Consider the following 15,704-nt stretch of genomic DNA (forward strand, 5'->3'; position numbering starts at 1 on the left):
TATGACAACTACAAATAATAAAATTATCAAGAACATTGAATTGGACAATTTCAGTTTTCTCACTTTCACCCTTTAAAATTATATATTTTGTTAGACTCCCTTCAGTTTCAACATTGATTGCTTTTTTGGTTGTCCCATATAGAAATTCATGTTGAAATCTTGTGTAAATTCTCTCCTGGTGTACACCCTAACAGCATGCTTTAATAGCCCACAATCTTCAATGAAAATTTTTGGATCACCCCAAAATTTATAATCATATATAGCTTCAATATCACGCATTTCAATTGTTTGTTGCTCATATTGCTTTACAAACTCCGTTATACTCACTGTCTTGTATGACATTTCAGTGAAGACTCTATTTGTGCTCTCACTTCTTTGGGTCAATTTGATATCTGCTGAAAAAATAGAACGGCTAAATACAGGACACCATTTTTTTCTCAGATCATACAACTTTTAAGGCCAAGTATTACTTGCACAATTTCAATTATCTATCATTTTTTTCCTTACTAACTCAAATTTTGATTCTGAATTGCACCTCCACAAGAGAATATCAAAGCAGTATCAAAATTCTGATTTAAAGTAAAGTTGTGATATATTTTTTTAAGCATTTCTATCAATGTGCCATTCACACAATCTATGACATGTTCCAGGAAAAACTTCTTTAATGACAAAAGCTATGGCAGGAGCTTGATCAGTAAAAATTGTTTTGGTGTTTTCCCTCCCATTGCTTTCAAAAATGTTTGAAAAAGTCAAACAAAAGAGCCACTTGTTTCATTGCATAAAAGTGCATATCCAAAGAAAGTATTTTTCCAGTAGTTATTCACACCAACCAATGGAGCACAAATCATATCATATCTATTTGTACGATAAGTAGTGTCAAATATCATCATCCCCAAAATACTCGTAGTGCAATTTAGATATACTATCTCTCCAAAAAAAATTATACAATCTGCCATCTTCATCAACTTAAAAAAGAATAAAAGAAGTTTGAATCCTCTTATTGTAAATGCATAAAATGATTTATCATGGTTTGAGCATCTCCACTACTAATCATATTCCTCTTATGTGCTTGTATAAAGTTATGAGCATCTTGTTCAATAAATCCCGCATTTTCAATTCCACCAGCTTCATTATGAAGGTATCAAACCGCTTTTTTTTGTACGAATATCAGCATCCACCATAAAATCAAGAATACGTTTAGTAGCACTTGTAATCTTACGACTCGATTGTATGAAATGTTTTAAATTATCTTCTATCATGGGATGACTATGCACATCATTGAATTCACATACTTTCCATATCTCATTTCAAATTTTGAATTTTATATGAGCCATACAACCACATTTATATTCTAATCTTTGTCGCTTTCTTTCTTGAAAAAGGGAAAGCTTATCAGATTGTCCTTCACAAGAACAAAGAAATAAACGTCTTGTCACTTTTTTATTTATGTTGTAAGTCTTTGCACCTTTTCGAATATCAAAACCTTTTGCCACATCACAAACTTAGAATTACAATTAAGCATAACATAATAGGGGGACAACCAAGTCATGCCTAAGATTATATCAAAATCAGTCATATCCAAAATCACCAAATCAGCCCAAGTCTGAAAACTTATAAACAAAATAGGACAAGCACGATAGACATGGGTGACTATGAATGACTCTCCAACTAGGGTAGAAACATAGATAGGGGCATCAAGTATATCACAAATCATAGCAAATTATGAGGCAAATCGCACAAATACATAGGAATAAGTAGAACTCAGATTAAATAACACATTAGTCATCCAATCACAGACAAGAATAGTACATGTGATTACTGCATCAGACACCTCTGCCTCATTCTTTCCCGAAAAGGCACAACACTGAGCTCTATCATCTTGACGAGCCACTTCCCTTCCTGGTTGCACGTCACCCCTGCATGCATTACCATTTCCTCTACCTTCACGACCTCGCTGATTACCTCCTCGCTCACCTTGTGGACGCATTCGACCATTATTATCATTCCTCGCGGGTACCACTGCTCTAGACTGTTGTTACGCGGAATCTAACACACGTGAGTGAGGATAATCTCTCCTCATATGCCCAGGTTCACCACAATTATAACATGTACGATCAAAAGATGGCTTGCTGCCTGCCGAAGGCACGACTCCCTGGCTTTCCTGAATCAAATTATGAGGTGGAGTTCCTGAGTAGTTATCTGTAGTGGCGGGCATAACAGACTGAATCGGCTTGGCTGCAAGCGTTGGCCTTTCGGACCCCCTGGAGTAAGAACCTTGAAAGTTACCCGAGTTCTTGGCCCTTTTTGCCAATGCCTTAGCCTGACCGTCTCGCCTCACCCCCTCCACTTTCTTCACAAAGTCTATTACCTCATTAAAGTTTCTCCCTGCAGAGGTCATATAAACAGATAATACTTGCAACTCAGAGTTTAATCCCCTAATAAATAAACGGATCCTTTCCTCCTCAGTAGTCACCAATTGAGTAGCATATCTCGATAAAGCATGAAACTTGGCCTCATAAGTAGCCACAAATATACCACCTTGCTCTAAAGTCATGAACTCATCCTTCTTGCGATCTCTCAAAGTTCTAGGCACATACTTCTCTAGAAACAGAGCATGAAATTGGGTCCAAGAGAGTGGAGGTAAAGTTGAAAATCTACATTTCATATAATCTCTCAACCACTGTTTAGCCTCACCTTAAAGCTGAAAAGTCACAAACTCAACCCCATGCTGATGGACTATTCCCAACTTATGAAGCCTCTCATAGCTGTCTAAGATAAACTCATAAGCATCCTCATTCTCAGAACCAAGAAATACAAGAGGCTTTAGCTTCAAAAACTTAGTCAACATCTCATGTTCATTACCAGTTATAACATAACCCAACAAAGGACGAATGAAAGCATCATTACCTCCAGTCCCACCCACCTTGGGTGCAGTGCTAGCAACATGGGGATTAGCGGGAGCTTGAGTTTCTTAAACAAAAGTAAGCACTCCAGGACCAACCAACCCTTTCAAGAATGACATGATCTATCAAGCTAACACTGGGTCTATGGGAGGAACATTAGTAGTCTCAGTCTGCACCTCTTCCTCTTGTCTAACCTCCTCAACATTTTCAACCTTGATATTCTCTTCTACCTCTTCATGATGCACAGGAGGGGCCTCTTTCCTGGGAGTATTTTCAACCGGTGCTTCATCCCTAGTAGGTGTCACCTTCCTCGGCGTCTACCACTAGCTCATCATCTATCACTGCCTCGATCGCGACCTCACGTTGCAAATTCCTTAACTGGAGGATTGACGAGAGCTACAGGCCTTACGCCATTGAATCTAGTGTTAACCATCTCGAACAGAAGAGTGAATGAAGTTAGATACCAATTTGAATCGCCAGATACCAATTGGAATCAAGTTATAGCACAAAACGAGACAAGAGAAGACAAAGAGATTTCCTAAAGTCCTATAGCCTCTCGAAGAAAAGTACAGACGTCTTCGTACCATTCCACAAGACTCTACTTGACTCATTTTGGTACATCGAGTTCAATGAACCTAGGCTCTGATACCAACTTTGTCACGACCTAGACCGTCGTGATTGACACCTACATTAAATCTCTTATGGGTGAACCACTACTACAACCCAAACCAAGCAACTAAAACATTTAAGGATACGAAAACAGGAATAATAGCTAAAACTGAAGTTCCCATAAATTTCCAAAAGATCCATCAATTAATAATGCGGAAAAATACACCTAGAACCTGAAAGTCAATGTACCAAAACATCTAACAATGAACCAAAGTCTAAACAAGAAGGGTTACAACCCAAACTAATGAACTAACAACTAACTAGAAAAGTCTAAGTCTGAAATGTGGACATAGACGAAAAGAGAACTTATGGCAGCTTGAAAGAATTGGTCCACCCTTGAATTCGAACGACGATTATTGATCTTTTAAGCGAGGTCTGTCAATAGCCGCTTAAAGATGTCTTGTACTCAGCAAAGAAAGAGCAAGTGCAATATCCGTACACAATCACAGTGTACTGGTAGGATCACGCGGCTATCCCACTAAGTGTAACATAAGCAAGTCAATACAACATTACAAACATGCAACATACCGAACATATACAATATCGATTATCACATGCTCAACAATATACATTTATAACAAGTCATTGGTCCTCTCATGGAACCCAAACCCAAACAATTAGCATACCGAAACATGGTACCCGATCCAATGTTTATGTCAGAACGTGGCAACCAATCCCATAATTATGCCGAAACGTGGCAACCGATCCCAATTAGTATATCGAAATGTGGTATCCGATCCAATCAACACACCACAATCACAATCACAAGTACATTCTCAGTAATCATACAACCAAGAAGTGATTCATAGCATATAGTTATTCATCTATCTCATTTATAACAAGTGTGATCAATAATGTAACATTCACATACATACATGTATCATAATGAAGCAAGAACAAACATACATCACACAATTATAGAATCACAATCATCACCTACCTCGAAACAAGCTTGAAACCCTAAGAAACTAGATCCTTCCCTTTCCGGATTCGTTCAGCTTGTTCTTGGTCTACAAACAATCAATCTAATAAAGGAATCAATAAACAATCACTAATTACCCAAATTACTAACAATTCTATGAACCTTAGATCAAACCCATGATCCCAAGTATAAAAAATAAGGTTGTTTCCACCATAGATTCTAGATCAAAACCCTCCCCCATCGATATTTATCCATTAGATTATGTTCTACGAATCGAAAAATGGATTTGGGGAGTTAAAACCTTACCTTTAGCCTCAAGAATGGTGGAAAATTGTCAAGAATCGCCTGGGGTTTGTTCCTTAGCTCTAAACACTGAAAAGTATAGAATAAAGATGTCTTGGGGTTTATTTACGACTTTAAGTCGCGTCTGGCCCGCCACAACGACCCTCACCCCGCTACAGCGACCCCGCCAGAGCGACCAAAACCACCGCCAAAGAGGCTTGCACGAAATAGTGAGCTATTTTAATAATTCCAAGACCCCCATTTCACAACACACCTTTAACCAACGACGCTCAGAAAATATCGTTCACGCTAAGATTGATTCCGGGAGTTCTACTCACCCGAATTCAATTTCGTAAAGTTGTACGGATTCCTTAACGACTTATCTAAATACTCATGTAATCAAATTCATAAATAAGTCACTCGATTGTTACCAGATTTCCCTACACCTCTTAACTAGGTTGGGAAATTTCAAGTTACAACGAAAAAGTTTTTTGACTCAAAATTTTCCCTCGTTGGATTTTCTATAACGACGGAACCCGGTCGTTACAATTATAGAGAAAATCTATGTTGTTCTAACTCTTCAAAAATGTCAATTGGGTGCATATCAAATTCTTCAAAAACAATGTACTTTGGAGATCTGACACGAGTGCGGCATCGAAAGTGAAGAGTACGCGCAACATTCAAATAAATTTTACATACTCCCACTAGAAGTTGTAGCTGACATGTGAAATTCCCATTTATTTCGACCAACTGTGGAATCAACATGAGAAGATGTACAACTGATATTTTGAATATAATTTTTTTGATTTTTTTATGGAATAAGAACCAACCGCACAAGATTGGCTTCTTTGTACATGAATGAACTTAAATGATCTGGTGAGTTCTGCTTTCTCTTTAACAGATGCATCACTTCCGCTTTCCGTGTCGCATAAGTTGAAGAAGTCGAATAGCTAAACATGTTCTCTTCAAATCAACAAGTAAATTTGTGATAATAGAATGCAGAAAAGTGAAAGTGTAATTCATTATCGAGCTTAATTTATTTGCGCTATAATGTGTACTTTTTATAATGCACATACATTGTACAAGCAAGGAGGACATAGTAGTTTTTTTGAAAGAAGCAAAAATTGACTAAGCCAAGAAACTTTGTGAAAATAATAGGGAATTGATACAATAAAATCTATACAAAAGTATAAGAAGCACTAATTACTTTGGTTGTATTCAATCTGTCAACATGCATATTATTTACTCCGGAAGATCTGTATCAACCGTAGCTCAACTACTTTTACACGTTCTGCTTAAGTCATTCATCTAATGCAATTTTGGTTCTAATTCTTTACTGTTATTCTTCATTATCAAGTACCATGTAAAGCATCCACAAATAAAATATTGGGCCCATGCTAGCATGGATCGTGCCCATCTAGTATACAAATACACCCAAAAATTAATAATTTAGAGTTATTATGTTGTTTTTTTATTTTTCTTTTTTCGCATATTTTTATTTGTTGTTTTTAAGGTAGTAGTATTGTATGACATAAAGTCTTTAGTTAACCTCACATAGATATATAAAACTAAAGATTAATTTTAGTTGATAAGATATTAATTATGTGTTTGCGATACAATATATTAGATATTGTTATAAAAACCTTATTTATGAATATAAAGATTTGAGTTAGTTAATTCAAATTTTTAAAATATTTTCGGTAAAAAGTTAGATAGCTTTTCTTTTTCTCTTTTTTATATAAATTTTGAATCTTTTTTTTTAAAAAAATGTTCAATATTGTTTTAGTAAAATTAAAAGCATAAAATTCATCTTTAAAAATTATTAGGACCTAAAGTANATCTTGATAAAACATGAAACTTGGCCTCATAAGTAGCCACAAATATACCACCTTGCTCCAAAGTCATGAACTCATCCTTCTTGTGATCTCTCAAAGTTCTAGGCACATACTTCTCTACAAACAGAGCATGAAATTGGGTCCAATAGAGTGGAGGTAAAGTTGAAAATCTACATTCCATATAATCTCTCAACCACTGTTTAGCCTCACCTTAAAGCTGAAAAGTCACGAACTCAACCCCATGTTGATGGACAATTCTCAACTTATGAAGCCTCTCATAGCAGTCTAAGATAAACTCATAAGCATCATCATTCTCAGAACCAAGAAATACAAGAGGCTTTAGCTTCAAAAACTTAGTCAACATCTCATGCTCATTACCAGTTATAACATAACCCAACAAAGGACGAATGAATGCATCATTACCTCTAGTCCCACCCACCTTGGGTGCAGTGCTAGCAACAGGGGGATTAGCGGAAGCTTGAGTTTCTTGAACAAAAGTAAGCACTCCAGGACCAACCAACCCTTTCAAGAATGACATGATCTATTGAGCTAACACTGGGTCTATGGGAGGAACATCAGTAGTCTCAGCCTGCACCTCTTCCTCTTATCCAACCTCCTCAATATTTTCAACCTTGATATTCTCATCTACCTCTTCATGATGCGCAGGAGGGGGCCTCATTCCTGGGAGCATTTTCAACCAGTGCTCCATCCCTAGTAGGCGTTACCTTTCTCAGCGTCTACCCCTAGCTCATCCTCTACCACTGCCTCGATCGCGACCTCTCACTGCAAATTCCTTAACTGGAGGATTGACGAGAGCTACGAGCCTGACGTCGTTGAATCTAGTGTTAACCATCTTGAACAGAAGAGTGAATGAGGTTAGATACCAATTTGAATCGTCAGATACCAATTGGAATCAAGTTATAGCACGAAATGAGACAAGAGAAGACAGAGATATTTCTTAAAGTCCTATAGCCCCTCGAAGAAGAGTACAGACGTCTCCGTATCGTTTCGCAAGACTCTACAAGACTCATTTTGGTACATCGAGATCAATGAACCTAGGCTCTGATACCAATTTTGTCACGACCCAGACCGTCGTGATTGACACCCACATTAAATCTCTGATAGGTGAACCACTACTACAACCTAAACCAAGCAACTAAATAAAAAACTAAAGCATTTAAGGATACAAAAATAGGAATAATAGCTAAAACTGAAGTTCCCATAAATTTCCAAAAGATCCATAAACTAATAATGCAAAAAAATACACCTATAACCTAAAAGTCAATGTACCAAAACATCTAACAATGAACCAAAGTCTAAACAAGAAGGGTTACAACCCTAACTAATGAACTAACAACTAACTAGAAAAGTTTAAGTCCAAAATATGGACATAGACGAAAGGAGAACTCATGGCAGCCTGGAAGAATTGGTCCACCCTTGAATTCGAACGATGATCATTAATCTTCTAAGTGAGGTCTGTCAATAGCCGCTTAAAGATGTCTTGTACTCAACAAAGAAAGAGCAAGTGCAGTATCAGTACACAACCACATTGTACTGGTAGGATCACGTGGCTATCCCACTAAGTGTAACATAAGCAAGTCAACACAACATTACAAACATGCAACATACCGAACATATACAATATTGATTATCACATGCTCAACAATATACATTTATAACAAGTCATTGGTCCTCTCATGGAACCCAAACCCAAACAGTTAGCATACCGGAATGTGGTACCCGATCCAATGTTTATGCCGAAACGTGGCAACCGATCCCATAATTATGCCGAAATGTGGCAACCAATCCCAATTAGTATACCGAAATGCGGTATCTGATCTAATCAACACACCACAATCACAATCACAAGTACATTCTCAGTAATCATACAACCAAGAAGTGATTCATGGCATATAGTTATTCATATATCTCATTTATAACAAGTGTGATCAATAATGTAACATTCACATACATACATATATCATAATGAAGCAAGAACAAACATACATCACACAATCATAGAATCACAATCATCACCTACCTCGAAACAAGCTTGAAACCCTAAGAAACTTGATCCTTCCCTTTCCGAATTCGTTCAGCTTGTTCTTGGTCTACAAACAATCAATATAATAAGGGAATCAATAAATAATCACTAATTACCCGGATTACTAACAATTATATGAACCCTAGATCAAACCCATGATCCCAAATATAAAAAATAGGATTGTTTCCACCATAGATTCTAGATCAAAATCCTCCTCCATCAATATTTACCCATTGGATTACATTCTACGGATCGAAAAATGGATTCGGGGAGTTAAAACCTTACCTTTAGCCTCAATAATGGTGGAAAACTGTCAAGAATCGCCTGGGGTTTGTTCATTTGCTCTAAAAACTGAAAAGTATAGAATAAAGATGTCTTGGGGTTTATTTACGACTTTAAGTCGCGTCTGGCCCGCCACAACGACCCTCACCTCGCTACAGCGGCCCCGCCAGAGCGACCAAAACACCACTAAAGAGGCTTGCACGATATAGTGAGCTATTTTAATAATTCCAAGACCCCCATTTCACAACACACCTTTAACCAACGACGCTCAGAAAATATCGTTCACGCTAAGATTGATTCCGGGAGTTCTACTCACCCGAATTCAATTTCGTAAAGTTGTACGGATTCCTTAACGACTTATCTAAATACTCATGTAATCAAATTCATAAATAAGTCACTCAATTGTTACCAGATTTTCCTACACCTTTGGAATAGGTTGAAAAATTCCAAGTTACTACGAAAAAGTTTTTCGACTCAAAATTTTCCCCCATTGGATTTTCTATAACGACGGAACCCGGTCGTTACAATTATTGAGAAAATCTATGTTGTTCTAACTCTTCAAAAATGTCAATTGGGTGCATATCGGATTCTTCAAAAACATTTTGGAGATCTGACACGAGTGCGACATCGAAAGTAAAGAGTACGCGCAACATTCAAATAAATTTTACATACTCCTACTAGAAGTTGTAGCTGACATGTGAAATTCCCATTTATTTCGACCAACTGTGAAATCAAAATGAGAAGATGTACAACTGATATTTTGAATATAATTTTTTTGATTTTTTTATGGAATAAGAACCAACCGCACAAGGTTGGTTTCTTTGTACATGAATGAACTTAAATGATCTGGTGAGTTCTGCTTTCTCTTTAACAAATGCAGCACTTTCGTTTTCCGTGTCGCATAAGTTGAAGAAGTCGAATAGCTAAACGTGTTTTCTTCATATCAACAAGTAAATTCGTGATAACAGAATGCAGAAAAGTGAAAGTGTAATTCATTGTCGAGCTTAATTTATTTGTGCTATAATGTGTACTTTTTATAATGCACATACATTGTACAAGCAAGGAGGACATAGTAGCTTTTTTGAAAGAAGCAGAAATTGACTAAGCCAAGAAACTTTGTGAAAATAATAGGGAATTGATACAATAAAATCTCTACAAAAGTATAAGAAGCACTGATTACTTTGGTTGTATTCAATCTGTCAACATGCATATTATTTACTTCGGAAGATCTGTATCAACCGTAGCTCAACCACTTTTACACGTTCTACTTAAGTCATTCATCTAATGCAATTTTGGTTCTAATTCTTTACTGCTATTCTTCATTACCAAGTACCACGTAAAGCATTCACAAATAAAATATTGGGCCCATGCTAGCATGGATCGTACCCATCTAGTATACAAATACACCCAAAAATTAATAATTTAGAGTTATTATGTTGCTTTTTTATTTTTCTTTTTTCGCATATTTTTATTTGTTGTTTTTAAGGTAGTAGTATTGTATGACATAAAGTCTTTAGTTAACCTCACATAGATATATAAAACTAAAGATTAATTTTAGTTGATAAGATATTAATTATGTGTTTGCGATACAATATATTAGATATTGTTATAAAAACCTTATTTATGAATATAAAGATTTGAGTTAGTTAATTCAAATTTTTAAAATATTTTCGGTAAAAAGTTAGATAGCTTTTCTTTTTCTCTTTTTTATATAAATTTTGAATCTTTTTTTTTAAAAAAATGTTCAATATTGTTTTAGTAAAATTAAAAGCATAAAATTCATCTTTAAAAATTATTAGGACCTAAAGTAAGCCACTCATATATGTCTATTTTCTTATTTCTTTCTAACAATTTTTTAAAAAAAATTAAATCAATATTTTTTTCAAATATAATAACGCTTTTCATGAGAAGAAGGGGTCGTTTACCTGGTAAATACTCTCATCATAAATAATTAGTTGAAATTGAAACCTTAGTTAATAGTTGAATGTTTACTCAAAAAATAAACCAAAAAGGGATAGAGAAAAAAGAAGAAAAAGAAAGCAAAGGTATAAATTCTTGTATAGAAGATTAGTGCATGTAAACATAAAAGCATAGTAAGTGCAAAGTCCAGAAGCATCTTAAGTCACTTTCAACTTGCACTATCTGCCTTTTATACACACTGCACTGCACTTTCTCTTAAATTCTCTTCCATCAATACTACTACTACTTTCTAAAACATCAAATTAAACGATCTCTCTATTTTCTATCTTTCATTTCTTATGGCGTCCTCTACACCTGATCAAGAACAACAACTACCTCAGCTTCCTCCACTTCACTACAGGGTCATATCCTTTTAATTTATATTAATTACTCTTTCAACTTTCCGTTTTGATATTTTTTTATACTTAATATATCTGCTTTTTATTTTTTTCCAGACATGGGTTTTGAAAGTTTCCATCCACTGTCCAGGCTGCAAGAGAAAAGTCAAGAAAGTCCTGCAAAGCATTGAAGGTTCCTTCCCTTTTCTTCCTCTCTTCTAATACTAGTCTGCATGCAGGTTCAGTCGAACACAGTATATTAGTGTACTTGTGTTAATAAATTCATTCAACATGTATAAATTAAAATATGATCACTTAAAATTGTTATTGTAAAAATCAGAACATATGCATATCTAAATCAACTGATAATAAATTATGGGCGTTTTGTGTTTTTCTTTAGGTGTTTATACAACAGATATTGATCCACAGCAACAGAAAGTTATAGTGACTGGAAATGTTGAAGCTGAGACTTTGATAAAAAAACTGATAAGAAATGGAAGGAGTGCTGAGTTATGGCCAGAGCCGAAGCCAATATTAAGAGAGAAGAAACCAAAGAAAAACGAAAACAGCGACGACGACGATGATGATCATGAAGATGATGAACATAATAATAATGAAAAATCAGCTGAACATGGTCCTCAAAGACATGGTGTGAGATTTGGCGGGGTTGAGACTTTTACGATGGATGTCAAAGAAGTAAGGCCAGATGAAAGGCCGCCGGAGAATATCGCCGTCGTTGAGAGGTTCCCGGCGCCGGAGCAAAAGGCCGCCGGAGGTGCTAAGAAAAAGAAGAAAAAGAAAAAGAAGAAGAGTACTGGGAATAACAATGCAAATCCAAATGCGAGTGCAGGGTCTAGTGGTGCACCGCCAAGCAGCGAATCAGATGTTGCAAAAATGGGTCCCAATCAAATGATGGATCAAGCGAATCTAGGCCATTCATTTCAGCATCCTTATCCTAACCCGTACGATCAGCATCCACATGCTAGTTATCATGTTCCTCAGCAGCATCAGAGTTATGTTGTGAGTTACAATGCGGCACATCCTATGGTAAGCAGTGCGCCGCCATATTACTATGTTCCATCGTCACCGTACATGCAGTCTGATTTTTATTCTAAGCAACAATGTACACCGTTGGATTCTTTTGAGATCTTGAGTGATGAAAACCCTCATGCTTGCTATATCATGTGATCAAAGGTGATGTGGAATTTTGTATGTATATTAAGATAAAATAGTATTCGAATTTTGGCAGGAAATTGGAGTTTTAATTATGTTATTTTTGTATTTTGACTTTAGATAACTAGTAAGCATATTGTAAAATGTAATGTGCATACTACTACTTTATCTTTCAACTTAATTACTAACCGTTTTAGATTGTCACACGAACAATTGTGACTTTAATGACAAGAAGGGTCGTTCTCTTAGGAGAGTGGACAAGGCTAGAAGTTTGGAAATGAGTTCGATTGAATTCAGTAATAATTTTTATTAAAAATAAATATTAATATATATCTGGAAATGAAATATTGTTTGTTCTTTTGTTTGTCAAGTACGTCTTAGATTCTATTGGAACAAAGCAATAGAAGGAAGATTTATTACTATTTCTCCAAATAAACACAAGCTTATCGTCAAACGTCTCTTCTATTAAGAAGATAGACCACCTGATCATAAAGCTTATCCTCATTTTATAGCACTATTTCGAACAAAAATCACCCTTTAGGGAAAGATATTGTGAAACCTTCAAAGTCTCGCTAGAGTGAGAAATTCGAGTCCTGGATGGAACCCTATTTGAGTTTGCTCGGGCAGAAAAGGCGAAAATTGAACATCAATCAAATAAGTAGATTTATTTCAAAGGACGCTTTGTGTTATTAAATTTCTCCTTGAACGTCAAAATCTTAACGTAACTAGTTCAACCCATATCATTAATCTCTTTTCAAGCAAATGGGTTAAAGAAGAAGGGAACAAAAAAAAAGATGCAACACACATAGGAGAATGTAATATTTTAGTTACAACCATTCAAATCCAATAAACTAAAGTTTGTGATTGAACTCAAATTTAAATTCATAATGTTCAAATCCTAAATAACGTGCAATAGTACCAACGGTAGGTAGAGTAAATGGTGAAATGGATATTGAGAAACCTGCATGCATTTTTTATCACTTTATACAAGTTATAAAAAGTAGCCTCACAACATGGAGGGAATATAATATTTTGTTGTTTTTACAAAGGCAAATGAACTTTAGAGGCACTCAAGAGGTTGATGGATAAAATTGGAATAATTTTAGCTTATGTATGCACAGCTATCCATTGAGAATATTCACAAGAGAGGCCAATAGTTTTCCCTTCTTTATTACTTTTCCTAGCATTTGCTATCTAACATGTCATTTAAATAGGCATAAGGAATATTATTTCCAATATTTACTGTTACTAGCTTCTTCATGCATAAAAGTTTGAGATACATAGAAATTAACTAAGAAAAGGGCTTTAAAGACTGGCTTTCAACTAATGGGTAATAGGACAAACAAAGATCCTTAGAGAGAAAATGAAATGAAAAGAAAAAAGAAGAGGAATATCAAAAAATTATTACACTAATATCTAATTGGTGGGAATCAACATCTTTGTGAACCTTATAGACTTTTAAAAAGATGACCAATCTTCTTTTCAATCCTCTTGTAGCAATTTTTTTTTTCATTCGTTCGGTTTATATGACTTTTAAAAAGAAAATGTACTAGTATAGTCTTTTCTGTTGGATCAGAGCTCTCTCGAGTTACGTTGTATTCCTTTTGTTTGTTTCAATTTTGACATTTTCAAGGCTAATTACACAGAATAAGAAAAACTGAGAATAAAAAAATGCATGAGAAAGGGATAATTATCAAAAGAAAGCTAGTACTCTACTATTTTCAAGGCTAAAGTTTGAATTACTACCATTACTACTTAGCTTAAATATTATTCAAATATATAATAAAGAGTAAATTTTAGGTTTAGCAAACATAAAAATTATATTTGTATGATATAGTTATAATTTGTATAATTGCGCTTCATAGCAAATTTTATGTTTGCTATGACTATTAATATGTATATTTCAGTATACATATACAAAATAATCAATTGTATAATCTGTTTCGGTATACATATACAAAAGAATCAATTGTATAATCTGTGTTTGTATAAATCGAGAAAGAGAGAAAGACAAAAGAAAATTGGGCAGGGAAAGATCTGCAGTATTTGTATAATTATAAGTGTATAGGACGAAAAGATATGTATTTGTATTTGTATATACAATTTTCTCTCGTTTTATACCAACACAAACGCAATTTATACATTTGTGTTTGTATAAAGTGAGAGAGGCGAGTGAGAGTGACGAGCAAGCTAGGAGAGTAGTGAGCGAGATTCATCTGAGGAGAGAGGCAAACGAAAAGATATGTATATAAACAGTTTTCTCTCGCTTTATACAAACACAAACACATTTTATACATTTGTGTTTTTATAAAGTGAGAGAGGCGAGGGAGAGTGTAACACCCCAGAAAATTTTTGAGCTAAGACCCGAACCGTTCTTCGTAGTGAGTGAGATTTTACCAAGGAATTTAAAATTTCTTAAGTGTTAAGGTTACTAGATGTAGCACCTTGAGTTTCAAAAAGAATTAAATTGGAAATAGCAAAATCTGAAATTTTGCAAGTTATGCTTAAGTATGAGTTTTGGGTCGACTTCAAACAACCATAACTCCTAGCTCAGGATGAATTAGGTGTGCTACCAGATACCGTAGCGAAGATCTTTGAATTATCTCTCCAACGCCGCGGAGTTTGCTATGTTTCGAGGTCGGATGAGTGAGATATGTCCTTTTGAAAACAGGCTGACCAGTTAAGGAAGGTTAGCCGAAAATAGAGAAGGGTATTTTGGTCTTTTCCTTACCCAATCAGATTTAATTCGTTTTTAGTAATATTTTAGGGGTCTAATCTGATTAGGTTCAGTTTTATAATTCTAAAATACACCTAGGGTTTTAGTTGAGAGTTCAAGAAGAAGAGAAAAGAGGAGAAAAGAGAAAGGATGAAAGCGTTCGTCGAGATTCTTGCATCTTGTTGCGGATTTTCGCCATGGGTTTAATCCCTAAGAGGTATGTAAGCTTCCATAGTGTTGGGTTCTTTCACCCACACGCCAATCATGATTTATTCAGCGTAATTTCGTTCTTGAAATTTAAAGATTAGAGTTCTTGATGAGTTATTGATAAGTGTTCTTGAAGTTTCATTAAGTTTTGAAGTAAGATTCTGCTTAGGTCAACTTTAAACGACCATATCTCTTAGAATATTAAGAGTTACNACATTTGTGTTTGTATAAAGTGAGAGAGGCGAGTGAGAGTGACGAGCAAGCTGGGAGAATAGCGAGCGAGATTCATCTGGGGAGAGAGGCGAACGAAAAGATATTCTCTCGCTTTATACAAACACAAACACATTTTATACATTTGTGTTTGTATAAAGTGA

The 15,704-nt window shown here is 35.3% G+C and overlaps 1 protein-coding gene and 1 pseudogene across 1 annotated transcript; one reads left to right on the forward strand and one right to left on the reverse strand.

Moving 5' to 3' along the window:
- Window positions 1-876: 876 nt before the first annotated feature.
- Window positions 877-3,336, reverse strand: LOC125854415 (protein FAR1-RELATED SEQUENCE 5-like; annotated as a pseudogene).
- Window positions 3,337-11,110: 7,774 nt separating this feature from the next.
- On the forward strand, window positions 11,111-12,606 carry LOC125853818 (heavy metal-associated isoprenylated plant protein 36-like). The gene is made up of 3 exons (XM_049533574.1): window positions 11,111-11,258; window positions 11,352-11,427; window positions 11,635-12,606. Exons 1-3 carry the CDS (start codon window positions 11,196-11,198, stop codon window positions 12,420-12,422), a joined length of 927 nt encoding a protein of 308 aa, XP_049389531.1. The 5' UTR covers window positions 11,111-11,195; the 3' UTR covers window positions 12,423-12,606.
- The last annotated feature ends 3,098 nt before the right edge of the window (window positions 12,607-15,704 follow it).

Source organism: Solanum stenotomum, chromosome 1 (genome assembly GCF_019186545.1).
Source record: "Solanum stenotomum isolate F172 chromosome 1, ASM1918654v1, whole genome shotgun sequence".
In the NCBI taxonomy this organism is placed as follows: Eukaryota; Viridiplantae; Streptophyta; class Magnoliopsida; order Solanales; family Solanaceae; genus Solanum; species Solanum stenotomum.

Bases quoted from the DNA above. Each gene is read 5' to 3' on its own strand.
- LOC125853818 (XM_049533574.1), top strand. From the start codon at position 11,196: ATGGCGTCCTCTACACCTGATCAAGAACAACAACTACCTCAGCTTCCT. The intron at 11,259-11,351 runs GTCATATCCTTT...ATTTTTTTCCAG, and splicing joins TTCCTCCACTTCACTACAGG to ACATGGGTTTTGAAAGTTTC. The intron at 11,428-11,634 runs GTTCCTTCCCTT...GTTTTTCTTTAG, and splicing joins AGTCCTGCAAAGCATTGAAG to GTGTTTATACAACAGATATT.